The sequence below is a fragment of the Onychostruthus taczanowskii genome, unplaced genomic scaffold (genome assembly GCF_017590055.1).
Source record: "Onychostruthus taczanowskii isolate IOZ18803 unplaced genomic scaffold, ASM1759005v1 scaffold30, whole genome shotgun sequence".
In the NCBI taxonomy this organism is placed as follows: Eukaryota; Metazoa; Chordata; class Aves; order Passeriformes; family Passeridae; genus Onychostruthus; species Onychostruthus taczanowskii.
Window position 1 is genome coordinate 1,186,160 of NW_024500350.1, and position 16,667 is coordinate 1,202,826.

Below are 16,667 nucleotides of genomic sequence, written 5' to 3' on the forward strand. Positions count from 1 at the left end.
GGTGTGCTTGCTGTGCTGCCATGGTTCACTGCTTCGAGCAGGGCCTGGCTAGGAGCGGCTTGTTCTGTACATTTACAGCTGCTTCACGATCCCCGCTCATCACAACAGCCCATGAATTTCCCCACCTCTTGGCCAAATGAACTTTCTGAGGTAACTCTGGTGATCCTCCCATGGAAGATCCCTCGTCTGCCTCACGACCACCATCAAGGATGGAGAATTGAAGCCCCCTCCCAAGGACTGAGACCCTTACAATTCTAGCGCTGGCCTGACTGAAGCAGGATATTTGCCAGGTGTTGCCTGCAGGGGTGTTTGCTGGACCAAGAAACAATGGGTCCTGCTCACTGCCGAGATTGACTTGTCCTATTTTCGGAACATGATCTGTCTGTACTCATTTTCAATAAACTCATTCTCCATTGTCTTTCACCTGATCGCCCCTAGGCAGAGGACTATAATAGACCCCTGAGTTAACCAAGACTTTGAGATTGTCCCCAACGTGACAAGACAGATCTATTGGCCAGACCACGAGGATTTTTGTCTCTTCGTTGGTAGCTATACTCCCCACCTCTTTCTTTCTCTCTCTATCCTTTATCTCCTTTCTAACCCTTCCATTGCATTTGCTGTGGGCACTCAATAGAGGTGTGTTCATTTTGATATAATACTGAAATCCCCTCTGTGTTGTTTTTGCACTCGGATCAGTTAACAAACCACCACGAGCCCCGCTTGTACGAGCAGATGGTGACAAGCCGCTGTCCCAGGCATCAGCACTTACGGAACATGGTCATGAACTGGGTGGGCTGCAGGTTCCAGTAGCCCCAGTTGGTGCGGTAGCCGCGCAGCGTGGCGTACTCCTCATGGTTGTAGGCTGGCTCTGTCCCAAACGTGTCGATGACCCGGACGCGGCACCTGCGGGGCACACACCCCCTGAGGACACCTGCTGTCCCCAGGAGCCTTGTCCCTCGTCTGCACCCCGAGCAGAGTGAGAGGAATGATGGGTTTGTCTTTACAAACAAGCTGTGGGTCTGCTGGTGGATAAAACCAGCACTGGGAGATAAAAGAAACAATGGGAAGGATTCCACCGATTGATGAATGGAAAATGATATTTGCTTTTACAAACAAACTGCGGATTTGCTAATAAATTACACTGGATATTGAAAGATGAAAGAAACAATGGGGAAAAAACATAAATTCCATAAGAATTAAAAATTAAATGGGAGTGTTGTACATTAGAGGGAAATCTTCAGTATCAGGAATTTCAAGATGTCTGTACTTCTCAAGTACCTCAGAAATTGGGAAAGCGAGAAGGGAAATGTGACCAGGAAATTGGGATATAAAGGAGGCTGCATCCTCCAAAAATTGGAGAGACTCCAGGGGAATGTCCCATGGCCTCTCCCTTTATTTGAATAAAGTAAAAAGGACTCCTCTGTCTCCTTTTTGGACATAAACCTCTGATGTTTGTGGATTAATTTTTCTGATAAGAGGGTGCAGCAGCATCCCAAGGAGCCCTTCCGAGCACGTCTCCCTCCTTGCAGGAGAATTTCCCTTTGCAGGACCCTCAGCTCCCCAACAGCTGTGAGAATGATGAACCTCCCAAAAGCTTATTATTAATGCCTTTCCCAATATCCTGGGAATGCTGAGGCAGGCACTACCAGCACAAGGCTGAGGAGAGAAGAGGAACAAGTAAGGGAAGAGCAAAACAAGCTGAGTGCAAAAGCAAATGCATTTATAATAAAAGCAATAACGCAGCTTGTCATTTTTCTCTCTAATAAAATTGTGTAGGATAGTGGAAGAGATGGGAAAAAATGTAATAAATAGTAGGTCTATCAGCACTAAATTAAAGCGCAGATTTTCCAGGCTGGTGATGTACCAGGGGATGATGACATTTGTCTTGATGTTCAAGGAGCCAGGAATAGGGCTCCTTACAAATTCCCAAGGCTCACCCTCCCCTCCATGCTGTGCCCACCCCTGGCTGCAGGAATGGAATGGAAGCACACAGCGACACACTGCATGCCCATGAAGGGTTTGGTCTTTCCCCACCTCTCTCTCCTCGTGCTGTGGCAGCAGGGGACACAACAAAGCACCAGGCAGGCAAAAATCAAAGGTAAAATAAAAGGGTCTGGCTCCTTGGGTTGGTCATTAGCATTAGGCTTTGCTTGCTAATTAATGAAATGGAGATCAAGAGCAAGCAGTGGCTTTGCTTACCTGTATTTCTTAAAGGAGAGCCCCATGTGCTGCTTCATCTGCTGGAGGCCATGGTAGTCGGTGTAAATCAGGTCGAAAGGCAGAGGACTGGTCAAGGGGCAGTTCCCCCGTCCTGGAGGCACCCCTAAGTGACTGAGGAGAAGTAGGAGAGATCAGCCCCCAGCAGCACCAGAGCCCTGCAGCACAAACACTCCTTTCCCTGCTGGGCATGGAGCAGGAGCCATCAAACAGCTCCTCTGTGACGGAGGGGGAGGCAGATGGTTCCTCTCACCCCAGTTTTTATTTCCCAGGCCAAAGCTCTGGAGTGTCCTGGTCCCTCCCCATCTTTGCACCTGCTCCAGCTGAGTTGCTGCTCCTCCCAGATGGACTGTGAGGCACAGCATTCCAGCCAGGGCTCACCAGCATCCCAGTCCACACACACCCTCCCTTGGACCTCTCTTGTTGAAGACACCAGATTTCGTTTACTTTCATTGCAGTCACACCAGTGAGACTTGTAAAGCCACATCTTTCCTCTCCTCTCTGCCTGCAAGGTTCCCAGCTGAGCCTAAAGCTCCCTGTTCCCAGCTCCACATCCCTCCCAGCACACCCTGGAATGTCTCTCTTATTTCAGTCCTTACCCACAACATCCCAGAGCACTCTCAGCTTCTCCTTGACTCTGCTGGCAATACCTGTCCTTGGACGCTGGGCACATTTCATTCATATTTCTCACTTTTGGTCCCATTTATTAAATAATTCCATAAAACAGGGGGCAGCTGGGCCCTGGGTCTCACTCAGGGGGCTTCCAGCCAGTTCCTTACAAACAGCCACATTCAGCTCCTCTTCCCTCCTCCAGTGGATAAAATGCACTATGAAATCCAGATAAACTCGACTGACTGTAATCTCTTTATCAAGACCATCAGTTACCTCGCTGCCAGGGTGAGATGTGATTAATCCAGCAAGATACAGGACTGCTAAACCTGTGGTATGTCTCCTTCCATTTCCAATTACCTCTGTGAACTGATGAATCCCTCTCTCCAAAGCTGTTCCACCAAGTGTACCACTGATGTCAGCCTGACAGCCCATCTGCTTGTCTGGACCATGTTTCCTCCTTCTCAGAAAAAAAAAAAAATCCCTGTGACACCTTCCAGCTTCAGCAGGTTTCTCAAAAATCCATGTTGCTTGTACTTGTGATTTCCCAGTGCCAGTTTGCTCAGAGGCTGATTCACTCTGCAGTTTAATGCTCCTGTATTTTGTTTTTCCTCCTAAAGATGATAATTCCTCATCCTCCTAACTCCACTCACACCCAAAAAGCAGCAGTGTCCTCATGGAAAACCAAAGTGCTGAGCTGATTTGGTCCACCCAGGCTGTCTCACTCCCACCACGCAGTTGTCCCATTCCGTTCTCAGTCCTTCCAACAAGGCTGAGGAATTCCTGGTTTATTTCACAAGTCTGAACTCAGACACTGTGAAATCTCACCCTTAGCTCCTGCCTGCCAGGACGTCTGTCTTTGTTTTCTTCTAGGCTCTTCACTTACTCCAAACCCCTATTTGGAGATGGGAATTTATCCCAGCCACGCCTGTAGGTATTTTCTCTTCTTTAAGAATAAAAGTTCTGGTCAGTCTTTACACTCCCACGCTTTGAATCTTTCCTTCTCTCTGACCTCTCTTACTGGTTCTCTCAATTTCTCAGCATTTTCCCTTCTGAACCTGAGAATTTCCTTTCCAGCCCTAGCTGGGGTTAATCTGTCTCCCAGCTGAAGCTCAAATGGACCCATGGTCTCAGGGTCCATCCTCTGAGGAGCACTTCCAGAAGGTTCTCAGCCCTTTCCAAGCCCTCCAGCACTTCACCTTTCAATCCCATGGCTGCTTCCAGAGGGAATCGATGGCTTTCCCATCCAGGGAAGGCCAAGGGACACAATTGTCACAAGGATTTGCTCTCACTAACATCAGAAGGGGCCACACAGAGCCAGAAATTTGTTGGACATAAGAAATATGATAAAGGGCTCTTGGTTGGCTCCCGGCCATACCTCCCTCTTCTTCTGAACCTGACCTGGTGGAAGATGCCCCTGCTCATTGCAGGAGTGTGCACCAGAAGAGCTTTAAAAGGTCCCTCTGAACTCAGATTTTTTATGATTCTGATGTGGCTCCAAGTCCTTGAGCACTGAACACCAAGATCCTTCTTAGCCCCATCCCAACCTGACACCAATGCAGGGTCACCCCAAACTCCTGACAACGACAGGAACACCAGAAAATGTGTAAATGTGGAACAGCCTCGCTGGCCAAAGCGAGGAAAAACAGAGAATTTCAATTTAAGACAAAGAGCTGCTTTTGCAGCTGCTTCATTGCTCTTGTCACAAGGAATCTCAGCATCAGCTCAGGGCAGCCTGGCTGGGGACGCCGCAGGGGGAACAGGTTGCAGTTTTGTCACTTTTATGCACAATTTTACACGACAGGACTGATTGGGAAGATGGCAGGAATAGAAAGGCTCTCACCTCCCACAGCCACCTCGGTACAATAAATAGGGCACCAAGGAGACTCAACCTCCCGGGAAGGCTGAAGGGGAATTTTTAAGCCAGGATTTTGTAGAGATGGAATTCTAAACAACACATTTGCTCACACAGTGCTGCTTTTTCCTCAGTCATCAGACAAACAGTAATTTACACCAACCTGCACTGTGGTGGAACCAATCCATAAACCTTGTATTTAACTAAAAATCCCCAAACCATTACACTGTGCTTGCAGCACCCACCATCCTCTAGCTGGTACGTGTCACACAAGCCACTGCACTACAAAATAATCTGTAATTTAAGGAAGCCCTAACCAAGCTTGACGAGGGGCTGCAGGAGGCAGCAATTAGTGTAACTCATACTGAAGCCTCCAAAAAAGTTCCCACCAGTTGGGAAGAGCAGGTCTGACTCTCCCAGCTCCCATCAGCACTGCAATCTGCCACACATCCCCTCTCCAGGTGCTGAGGACTCTCAGCCACATCCATTTATACTCCCTGTGCCATGGCTGCGTGGCTGGAATAGCTCTGACAGCAGGAGCAGTGGCTTTGAGCAGAACATCTCTCCATTTACCCCCCCCCCCCTTATCCTCCCTAAACACTTTATAACCACTGATTTTAATATTCCACTCATGCAAATCCAGCCTGCACCTCTGAGATGGGGGCGGGGGGAGAATTTTTTTTTTTTTATTCCTCCTTATTTAAACATTCTTTATTCAGGCTTTCATCATTTGCCAGTTAAGTCAACTAATTTTCTACTAAACCCAATTTCACTCATGGTTGGAGTGCAATTTCCCTGATTTTTCCTCGTGCCATGTACTATTAATGGCGCTTGAAATTACGCAAATAAAATTGATGAGCGCAAACGCCGCCTTCGCCGCCAGCACAGCCCAGGGATCTGCTGGGGAAACCTCCCCTCCCAGACCAGCCATGGGTGGTGACCAGCTCAGCACCTCTGGCTGGTGATCCAGGGGTTTGTCCCATCCCAAATCGTGGATCAGCTGAGCCCTGGCTCCTCTCTGGGAGGGAGCAGCCGGAGCGGCTCCGATCCAAGTGGATGCCGAGCTCGCCTCTCCGCCAGCTGCCTCCACCAGCTGTGCCTACTCCAGAATAAATCTCCAGCAGCTTCTTGTCCTGCTATTTTCCTCTCAGAGGTACTTTAATCAGCCAGGGGACCATCCCCTCCCTGGGCATGGTGCGGGCGCTCTGGAGTCAGATGACTACGGGGTTATCTTTACATCCCATTGACCTATTTTCAAATTAACTCAACGTTTCTTTCCACGTTATCACTCCTGGAGCTGAGAAGTCCAGCACTAAACGGATCTCGTGGGCATCTCCTGGCAGCCTGGGCCAATATTTTGTATTATATTTAATTGTATCTTCTCTGCTCACATCTGCTGCCATCAGCAAGGCTGAGAACAGAGCAGGGATCTTGTTTTCACTGCTCCCTCAGCTGCAAGAGCCCAGCAGGCACAGGGATGTTATCCAGGGATGAAAGGTGCCAGAGCTAGGCCTGAGCACCTCCCAGGGGTCTGTGACAACCCCATCACAACCAACAGGTGCAAATCCAAGTCCACAAAATGAACATCCTACTGCCTGCCTTCTGCCCCCAGCTCTTCCCCTGCTGGAATGAACACCCACTGGAAATGAGGATTTCCAAGCAATTTCAGCACCTGCAATGGTTTCACTTTTGCAAGGTGCACCTGGACTGTTTCTCTGGTTCATCATTGATCTTGTATGACACAGCCCTCCCCTTCCAGGGAGGAAGTTCAGTAATTCTTTTATTTATTTCCAAGACCTGGAGATGCACAGGACGGTGCCAGAACAAACACTTCTTTCTGGTCGGAGACTCAGCAAATATGAAGGAACTTCCCAGGAAAGGAGAAATCAATACTTGGATTCCTGCAGGGAGCAGCAGAAACTGAGCACTCACGTGCTGGTAGTGCCTGGGTAGACCCTGGGACAGATGGGCTGTTCTCCTGCTGTCCCAGCTGCTCCAGCAGCTCCAATAAAAGGAAGAAATTCTCCCCTGTGAGGGTGGTGAGGCCCTGGAAGAGGCTGCCCAGAGAAGCTGTGGCTGCCCCATCCATGGAAGTGCCCAAGGCCACATTGGACTGGGGTACCAGGAGCACCTGGTAAAGGCTGGAGGCTCCTCCCCAGCAGTGCAGAGCTGATCAATCCACAGCCTTCCCCTGCAGCTCCATCAGGATCACAAGGAACAGCCACTTCTGGCTGTTTCCACAAGCAGTTCCTTTCTCTCCCACACAACAGCAGGACTGGTTTTGCCAGCTGGTGAGGGGAGTGAAGCCAGAGCCTGGGCATGGCACAGGTTTTCATGTGAACAGATGTGAGACAGAAAGATGGCTTTAATCTGCCAGGAGACAATCAGAAATGTGCTTTCTGGACATCGTGTTTCCATCTGAACAGCCCTTTGTGCAGCCTGAGCACACCCCAGTGAGTGCAGAAAGAGCAGGAAAATCACGGCTCTCGTTGTGTGCCAGGCACTGGGAGGAGATGGGGCAGTGGGAGCAGAGCCAAGCCCCACCACAGCTCCAAGGCTCCATCCTCCCCACCCCAGCACAGGGAGGGTGGCTCAGCACCCAAACCACATGCTGCCTACAGCAGGAAAGGGCTCCCAGCACAGGGTAAGACACGTGCTGCAAATCCAGCACTTTGCCAGGACTAGAATTAAGAGTCCAGAACTTGACACAGGAGCAATTAAGCTCTGGGAAAGCTTTGTAAAGCCCTGACCCCAAGAGGCATCAAATCCCATTTTCTTCGACTTTCTGTCCTGTTTTATGAGCAGTTAATTTCGAGGGGACCATTGAGAAAATCACCTTTCAGTGCTTTTCTGAACTCCCGAACAGCTCACAGCTCTGCAGCCCCTTCTCCCCCAGCCTCTCCCTTAGCCCCAGAAAAGCAGCTGGACATGCCAGGATGACCACTCCCATGGCTCAAGGATGAGGGTAGGAGCTGGAGCATCCAGGAGTGCCCCTTGTGCTGCTTCTCCCAGGGAAAAAGGCTGAGAGGATCCTTCCTGCCTGACCCCAGGGCACAGGTGCTCCAGAGAAAAAGCCTCAGTTTATTAAAGATTTTTTTGTGGGCACAGCCATTGCTCCAAAGTGCTGCTTGTAATTTTCCAGCATTTACTCATGAGCTGCCTCATTAACAACCCAGCTCAGAGCTTTCAGGCACTTCCCACTCCTCCCCTAGCAATCAACAACACCAACACTGGCCTGGATTCTCACCTCCCTGAAAGCACTTTTGGGCTACCAACTCAGCACCAGGGGTCTTCAGCAAGAATCAAGTGTTGCTGTTCAGATTTGGGGTTCAGCTTTTCCCCCTCCCTGCTTCAAGACAAGGCTCAAAATGCTGCTGGCTGCCCACCCAGCACAAATCTCAGAGAGAAAACAGCTCCTGGCTCGCTGCTACAGCTTGGCAGTTCATTTTCCTCCTGGGAAGATGCACACAGAAACATGGAATGGTTTGGGTTGGAAGGGAACAGATAACCCTGTGATTCACTCCTTGCCTCTCCAGAGGCACCAGAAGCAGCTCACAAATTCACTGGGAGTTCAAAGGAGAATAAACACCTGCACTTAGCTCAACTACAGGAGAAAAAATAGCCCCTGATAGGACTCAGCAGTGGAATTCACAGATCTTGAAATCTGTAGTGGGCAAAAGATAACCCAAATAAACTGGCCCTGAAAAACCAGGGGCTGGGGATGAAGCCTGCAGATTCCCTGAGCTCCTTATCTTTGTTCCACATTAGCATCGGTCCCTAAACCAGAGGAAGAAGCATTTGACATCCCTGGCCCTCACTGCTGGGCAGGGAGAGGTGCCCAGCACACACATGGGTGTCACACTCCCAACATGTTTTCACCCCTAGCCCTCCACCACCAGCTTTTTTGACCAGGGCCTTACTTCTTCTCCTTCATTTTCTTAATCCTCAGCATTCCTGACCCACTCCAGACCACCTCCAGGCACTGCTGCATTGCAATCAATACAGATGCTAATCATGAACAGCTCTCAGATAATCACTGGCTGAAGTGCATGCAGGCAAATCTTCCAGTGATCCCTTGCCAATGATCAATAAACGCAGAAAAATCAGCTCAGAAATTTGAAGAGACCAAAAAAAAAAAAAAAAAAAAAAACAAAATCCAAACCAAACCAGGAGAGAGGTTAATCTGTGCTGAATAATTTATGGGCTCCAGTGAAGGCTTTGCTGGGCTGGAGCAGCTACAGCTCCCAGCCATGAAAAGAGCAGGGGTTGCCAAAGAAAAATACACAAGGATGGATTCAACGTTTCACACTGCTGGAGCAAAATATCCCCAAACCCACCCCAACACTGCTGCAAGGTCAGCAAGAGACAGCCAGGATGGGAGAGGACAAATTCAGGCTCAGTCTACAGAGGTGCAAAGCTTACCTGTTTCAAGGGGGTGCAGGGGGCAGGAGAGACAAGGAGTCAGAGTGCCTGGGTTGCCACATCCCCAGGGACAGGGATTTAGCTTTGCTGCATCCTCCAGCCCTTTGGGCATCCCTGGCTCTCTGCAACCCTTGCCCAAAGCTGTGGCTACAGGTAAAATGCCTCCAGGCTTTAAGGAAGAGCCCAACATTAACTCTTAGCACACCTCAGGACTAATTACCCATGTTCTGCTAAGCCTCCCACTCGCTCCTGGTCAGGCAAAAGCTTTTCCCAGCACTCCTTAGAGGCAGCAGCCCAGCAGCAGGGATGTCACTGACAGATCTGCAGGATCCAGCACCAGGACTGCTGGCACCACTCGTTCCTCCCCTCAGAACCTCTGCCCCCTGGTTAATGTGTGACACCCACATTAACCCATCTCCTGATGGGCTGCACAAAGGTGCCAGTGGTGACCCTCCAAGCACCGGGCTTGGTCTCCAGAGGGACAGAGGGGACTTGGTTACATCCCCAGCTCCTGCCTCCACTCACCCCAGCCCATCAACATGAAAGTGAGCACTCGATGTGAGTGTCCAGCATTTAAAACATCACCAAAGGCACAGGACACGTGCTGGGAAGGTGGGGACACTGTCTGGGACACCGAGAAGGGCAAGATGTGCAGCCCCAGCCCGGCTCACTCACTTCCCATCTCAGCTACCCAGGGGAAGAGATGGAGCTGCCGTTCCCAGGCATCCCAAGGGACATCCAAATCTGCATCAGAGGAGGAGCTCTCATCACTGAGAGGTGACGTGGAAGCTCCCAGGCTTGTGGCAAGGGCAAAATACTACAGGCAGCAGAGCAGCTCTCGCCAGAGTCACTCGCAGAGGGAAACGGGTGCTGCAGAAGCACCCCGCGAGAGCCGGCAGCTCCTTCCCCTCCCTAAACAACCACCAGGAGGTTTGTCATTATAGAACACAAACAAGAACCACACAGCAACAACAACACAACCCTCCCAGCCATTAACTCCTTTCATCCTTGACTACACGGGTATTATTTAGCATGTCACTCCCGCCTCTTTGAGGAGATGCTGCCTCTAGCATTAGGACCGGGATTTTTTTAAAGTTAATTAGTTAGGAGCTAATTCCATCCATTAATTCTGAATGCTGCAAGGGGTGGATTGGCCTTTTTTCTTGGTTTTCTCCAGGATTTTTGGGGTTTTTTTCACTCCCTTTTCAGCATGGCTCATTATGTGGCTGATGCTGGCTTAGCATCTCCCAAAGCCTGCCCAATCCTCGAGGCAGCTTCAGGCTCTTCTTGATTTATAACCCATCTAATTTGCAATTTCCCTGGTACTTGCCCTCCACTTGGGAGGGGAGCAAACCTTATGAGGTGACAGAAGGCAGCAGTGTCAGCCCAGTAATATCAGAACAGCATCAGCAGAGAGGAACAGGGCCCACTGTTAGCTTCTCCCTTTTTTCCATGTAATATTGGTCCCTCTTGGAGATTGTCATCCTGTGTTGCCCCATGTCCCACAGCAGAAAGAGCCACTCTATCTGTGGGGAGTGCCTCCAGCAGCAGCAAATCCCAACACAGGTCCCCAAGTCACCCCCAGCACCTTCTGAGGTGGGACAACTTGGGGACCACCACTCCCTGCAAGGGAGGGAAGGGAAGGGAAGGGAAGGGGAGGGAAGGGAAGGGAAGGGAAGGTCACTGCTCAACCACCAGCAAAGCCCCAGGGGCTGAGTGCAGCCATGCATGGTGGGGAGAGCCAGTGACCTGCAGGACACCTGCATCCTGCAGCACCTGGCCGCCAGCCCAGCAGGGAGCATCCCTGGGAAATGGGGTGGCAAAGGGAGCTTTTCCATGGCCAGCTCTTGGCAGGTGTCAGGGGACACAGGTGATGCTGTGTGCTGGCAGCAGGCAACCATTCTGCTCAGATCCAGCACTGAAGCCACAGGGCAGCACCCTGCTCCAGATATGTCCACATCAGCTCCATGCAAAGCATCACCTTAAACCAGTCCTTCCCACTTTCCTGGGATGCAGAAGGTTGGGATCTCTCCTAGCCACGACGCTGGTGGTGCAGTACAGCACCAGCACTGCCTGCGATGCAGGTGGGCAAAGAGCCTCCCCCAGCCTTCTCAGACCTGGTGCTTCCACCCAAGACCTCGATGCAACCCAGCACCCACCTCTGCAGCTCCTTCAGGGAGACTGTGACCCTCAGGCTGTGTCCCAGCATGAAGAGGGCAGCCAGGATGTCAGCCCACTGCACCATCTCGCCCAGAGGGCCTCCCTTCAGCACCCGTGGGCTGAAAACGTCCCCCGACTCCTCCGTCAGGAAGCCAATATGGACCAGGATCTGCAGAGACAAGGAGAGGGGTCAGCACTGGGGAAAGGGACAGTCTGGGTTTTCCAGCCCAGAATGACTTATGGTCCCTGATTCCCTCCAGCTCCTTTGCAGGCTGTGATTACTCAGGGAGCTCAGTCAGGTGTGCAGACAAATTATCTATGTCCAATTAGCACAGACCCAATGGCCAGAGCGTGGCCCTTTGGCTGCCATTCTGTGTCCCAGGGCCTAGCTTGTGCTCTCCATGTACATCACAGCCTGAACCACGGGCTGGAGCTGGATTTCCCAGCACACAGGGGCCAAAGGCCCAACAGAAACACCACCAGGAGGGCCAGGAACCTCAGCTTATCCTCAGAGACCTGTCACACTCCAATGGCAGCCAGACACCATCTCCACCCACCAGGACCCCCCCAACAGAAACACCACCAGGAGGGCCAGGAACCTCAGCTTATCCTCAGAGGAGACCTGTCACACTCCAATGGCAGCCGGACACCATCTCCACCCACCAGGACCCTTTTTCAAAATTCACCCCACTGCCACAAATCCACCAGTCCTGCCACATCCCAAATGCCTGTGGAGTCATGCCCATGGACAACAGACCAACCCTACAGACCCAGATGTGGCATTCACATTCTCTAGAAAAATCCCTTTGTCCAGGATTTTTCTCCTGGGAAGCTGAGAAGCCTCAGAAAAAGGAAAACAATTCTTATCTCATTTGCTTCTCCTGTGTTGTGCTCATGTGGAATGTGTTTGGAGATTGTTTACCCACAGGTGATTGTTTCATTGGGTTCTGCTGTGAGTTGTTTTGACTCTTTGGCCAATCAGGGCCAAGCTGTGTCAGGACTCTGGAGAGAGTCATGAGTTTTCATTATTATCTTTTTAGCCTTCTGTCTTTTTTTTACAGAATCCTTTCTGTATTCTTTAGCACAGTATAATTTAGTATTCTTTATGATACAATACAATAAAGTATCATAAAGTGATAAATTAGCCTTCTGAGAACATGGAGTCAGATTCATCATTCCTTCCTTCATCAGGGCACCCCACAAATACAATACCCACACGCTGCCATAAAGGAATTTTCCTCCCAGCTGGCTCCCCTCCCAGCTGTCCCCGGGCTCAGCTCCCCGTACGTGTTTCTGGTCCCGCTGCTGTCCCGCCAGCCTCTGCTCCAGGCGCCGCGCTGCCCGCAGCCACTGCTGGGCCAGGTGCCGGATCCTCTTCTTCATGAAGCTCAGGGACTCCTTGCCTGTGCCGATGAGCTCCAGCAGGCGAGCCAGGTCCCTCCGGAAAGCTGCCTAGGGAAGGAGCACGCTCTGCATGGTGAGTGTAGGGAAAGCGGCCGCCAGAGGAGCCCCTGGGCTGCCCCGCGGCCTGGGGGAGGTTTGTCCATCTCAGCAGAGGTGATTTGAGCCCTTCCTGCTGCCCTGGAGCTCCTCCACTTCATGCCCCAAATCCCAGAGGGATCCCACTGCACCCAGGGCTCCTCGTGAGAACCCAGATTCCTCAGCAGAGGAAAGGCACGGACGTGTTGGAGTGGAGGAGAGGAAGCCACAAAAATGATCAGAGGGATGAAGCATCTCTGCTGTGGAGAGAGACTGAGGGAGCCTGGACAAGAGAAGGCTCCAGAGAGATCTTCTTGCAACCTTTCCTTACATATAGGGACTTACAAAAAGACAGGGACAGAATTTTTAGCAGGACCTGTTGCAACAGGACAAGGAGTGATGGCTTTAAACTGAGAGAGCTGACTCAGAATGGATATAAAGAGGAAACTTTTCGTGGTGAGGGTGATAAAGCACCGGCACAGGTTGCAAAGAGAGGTGGTGGATGCTCCATCCCTTGAAACATTCAAGGCCAGGTTGGGCAGGCCTTGGAACAACCTCCTCTACTGCAAGGTTCCCTGCCCACAAAATCCCTTCCAACCCCAACCACCCTGTGGTTCTGTGAAAACCCACATCAGGCATCACGGCCCTGCTGACACTGAGTGTTTATTTCCACTGGTGCCTCCCCACACAAACCCCTGGCCCAGCAGAAGCCAGGCTGGGCCCACCTTACCTGCGCCCGTGGTGGCGGCGGCGGCGAGGGCACGGCCACCGTCCGGTTTCGCCAGGGCAGGGGGGGACAGAACCACTCGACCTCGCTGAGGTAGATGAGGAAGGAGCACTCGGTGCCATCCACGCCAAAGAACGCATAGCAGGGGTCAGAGGTCCAGCGGGCCCTCATCCACTGCAAGGGGCAAAGAAACACATGAGGCCCATGGAGGAGGTGTGCCAGCCCTGCCAGCTGCCCCTGCTATGGAAAACATCTGTTCTCTGTCCCCTTTCTCTGCCTGGGAGATAAAAATGAGGGGCAGAGGGTGGAAAAAGGGCTGCAAACCCAGCCCCAGTGCCACGTGGCTGGTGTTCACCCACTCGGGGCCTCCAGGGAATGCAGGGCAGAAGAAGAGGCAGGAAGGTTTGCTGGAGGCTCCCTGGGTTTCTAGCATTGGTCCCAGCCTTCCCCAGGGGCACAGCCATTAATCCCCAAGAAATGATGCACCACAGGGATTTCTTCTGGCTGGCTTTGCTGGGGAGCTGCTGATCTCATTGCCCTGGAGCAGCAGGGCAGGAGACAGATCTGCCAGCAGTCCCCAGGGATGATTTCACAGAGAGGAGAATAACCAGGGACCAGAGCAGCGATTCATCATCCCCCACAACGGCTCTTGCCAGCCTCTTCCTAATTCAACTACAAAAACAAATCTGCTCAGGGACAGGTTGCTGTGCCCAATCTGTAAAACACAGCAATCACCAAGAGGGGAGATGGGGTTACAGCCTTCCACAATTGCATTACATTCTGAATTTACTCCAATCGTGGAAGGAAAGGATGGCTAACACCCCTGGAAGTGAAAAATCCATATCATTTTCTTGTTCCTCCCACATAATTTTCTTACACCCTTCGACATCTTTCCAGAGAGACTGGGCCCTGCAGAAGCCTGAGCTTCTGCAACGTTGGGAAGAGGAGGGAAACGGGCAATGCTTTTAATTAGTTGATGTAAATATGCTCTCTGACAAAGCCATCATGCTCTGGGCCAAGTGCCAGGCTGCATTCCAGTATGAAGAGCAGGCTGGGTGAGGCAGGACTGATTGAGATGGAGGTTCTGGCCACCTGAACGAGCTGCTGCTCTGGGTAGTGCTGGGCTTATTCCCCAGGCACCAGGAAATGCTCCAGATATTCAGAGGTGATGCCAAAGCTTCCTCCTCACTGTGCTTCTGGCATTGAATGCAGGCAGGGAGGGCTGCAGGCAGAGGTGGTCTCACAGCTGCTTCTGCTGCAGCCTGTGGCTCCAGTGCTTTGTACCACTCCACCTAAAGGTACATTTGGGGAGGGTATTACTGCGGGAAAACAATCCCATTTCTGTAGCAAAGGCTGCCAGAGAAGGTTGGACACCTCCCTTGTGTTTTCTCTTCAAAGCACAGCCCTGCTTTGCTTTCCACACCTTTGGCTCTGCTCCTCCTCCTTCAATGGGCTGCACCTTTCCAACATGAACAACATTTTTTCTGGAAAACAACCAATTCCCCATTGCCCTTCCCAGTTTAACCCCCAGGGTCACTGCTTTGGGCCCTTCCATCCCAGCTGGAGACCCTCTCCCACACAGGGGACCCCAACTCACCTCCACCTTCCCAGCGCAGTCGGGGTACTTGGGATCCCTGGGCACCTCACACTGATCCCTCCTGCCTTCCATCACTGCAGAGAGACAATTTGGGCATGGGGAGAGCTGGGCTGTGACAGAGGAGCAGCTAGAAATGCTGTGAGGAGGATGGGATGGGATGGGATGGGATGGGATGGGATGGGATGGGATGGGATGGGATGGGACAGAGCTGGCAGCCCCCAAGCATGTTCATTGGTGCCACAGCTGGGCTGGCAGACAGCCCCATCCCACTGGATGGAGCAGGACATCAAGATGTGAAGCATCTTCAGCATCCTTCCCAAATCAGGGGAGAAACAGAGGAAACCACCCTGCTTCAATGCTGGGAATGTTCTCTTTCCCTAAATCTCAGCAGGTGCATTTCCAGCACTTCCCTGCACCCTCTGCCTGGTTCAGATCCCAAACTCCACCTATCCCCACTCCTGCAAGCAGGCTGCAGGATCTAGGGAAGTACTTGACAGCCTTTATGCTGTAAACTTGCAATAAAAACTGTCTTGCTGAGCTGCTGGAAGAAGACTCAGCCCCCAGGGTGAGTTCCAGAATAAGCCACAAAGTGGTAAAAATGGCATCAGGATCTTTTCTCCCCTCATGGCTGGGTCAATAAAAGCCACCAGCCGCCCTCTAAGCCCTCCTTTGCCCACAATTGCAAAGCATGAGGTGCAAGGGGCAGTGGAAGGATCTTCAGCCTAAACCCCAAGAACTACACAGGCATTTGGGGAAATATCTGCAGAGCCCAGCTGCCCTCCCAGCAGTGCCACAGTGGGATGGGAATGTTTCTCCTGGTGCTGAATCCCAGCCCCTGTGAATTTGGATCCAAACCACCAAATTTTTCTATCCAAGTGCTTGTGCTGGCACTTGGGCCACATTTAATTTTGCATTTAATTCCCCAGCATTTATCCCTGACAGCCATTCAGATTTGTCACCACTCATCCCCCCTGGCTGGAACGAGTTTCCCAAGGAAGGCAGCCTCAAGATCAGCCTCCATTTCTGGGACTTTTACCAAATTCGTCATGGTTGGACCTTCCCATGGGCACAGCACAACACACAGGGCGTTTGGGGCACGGGGACCCCCAGGGCCACTGACCTTTCCCATTCAGGAGGCTGTTCCGGAGAATCTGATCCACCTTTATTGCAATGTCCGACACGTTCTGAGCTATGGCCTGGATCCTCTCCATCAACCCAGCTGCTGGCTGGAACCTGGGAAAGAAACCAAATTAACCCTGAGAACTTGATGTCTCCCAGTGGTGACACTAAGAGGCGCTCAAAGAGAAATCCATGCCCTTGGAAGCTGCCAGCAGATTGAATATAGCTCCAGGATGAAACACGGGAATGCCTAGTGCAGCATTTAGCAGGCAAAGGAGTCACTGCCTTCCAGGAGGTTTGATTGAAAACCTATTTAAATCAGTGCTTTATACATATTCTGACATTTTTTGAAGTGTGTTGTTAAACATGGATCCACCTGTGCATTTTATGTGGGGAAAATATTAAATAGACTGGCAAAAAAATGTTTTTTCTTGTTTCAGATGTGCTGTGTTTGAAAATCCTCTGCGGTGATAATTGGTCTT

General features: G+C 51.4%; 1 protein-coding gene across 1 annotated transcript in view; it reads right to left on the reverse strand.

The window, feature by feature from the left end:
• Positions 1-16,667, reverse strand: part of MGAT5B (alpha-1,6-mannosylglycoprotein 6-beta-N-acetylglucosaminyltransferase B) — a 70,420-nt gene that overhangs the window by 16,757 nt on the left and 36,996 nt on the right. The window contains exons 4-10 of the mRNA XM_041409218.1: positions 16,187-16,299; positions 15,067-15,140; positions 13,473-13,643; positions 12,551-12,715; positions 11,263-11,432; positions 2,200-2,331; positions 770-903 (exon numbers count right to left, since the gene is read on the reverse strand). Coding sequence (XP_041265152.1) covers positions 770-903; positions 2,200-2,331; positions 11,263-11,432; positions 12,551-12,715; positions 13,473-13,643; positions 15,067-15,140; positions 16,187-16,299 — 959 coding nt within the window. The remainder of the gene's footprint in view (positions 1-769; positions 904-2,199; positions 2,332-11,262; positions 11,433-12,550; positions 12,716-13,472; positions 13,644-15,066; positions 15,141-16,186; positions 16,300-16,667) is intronic.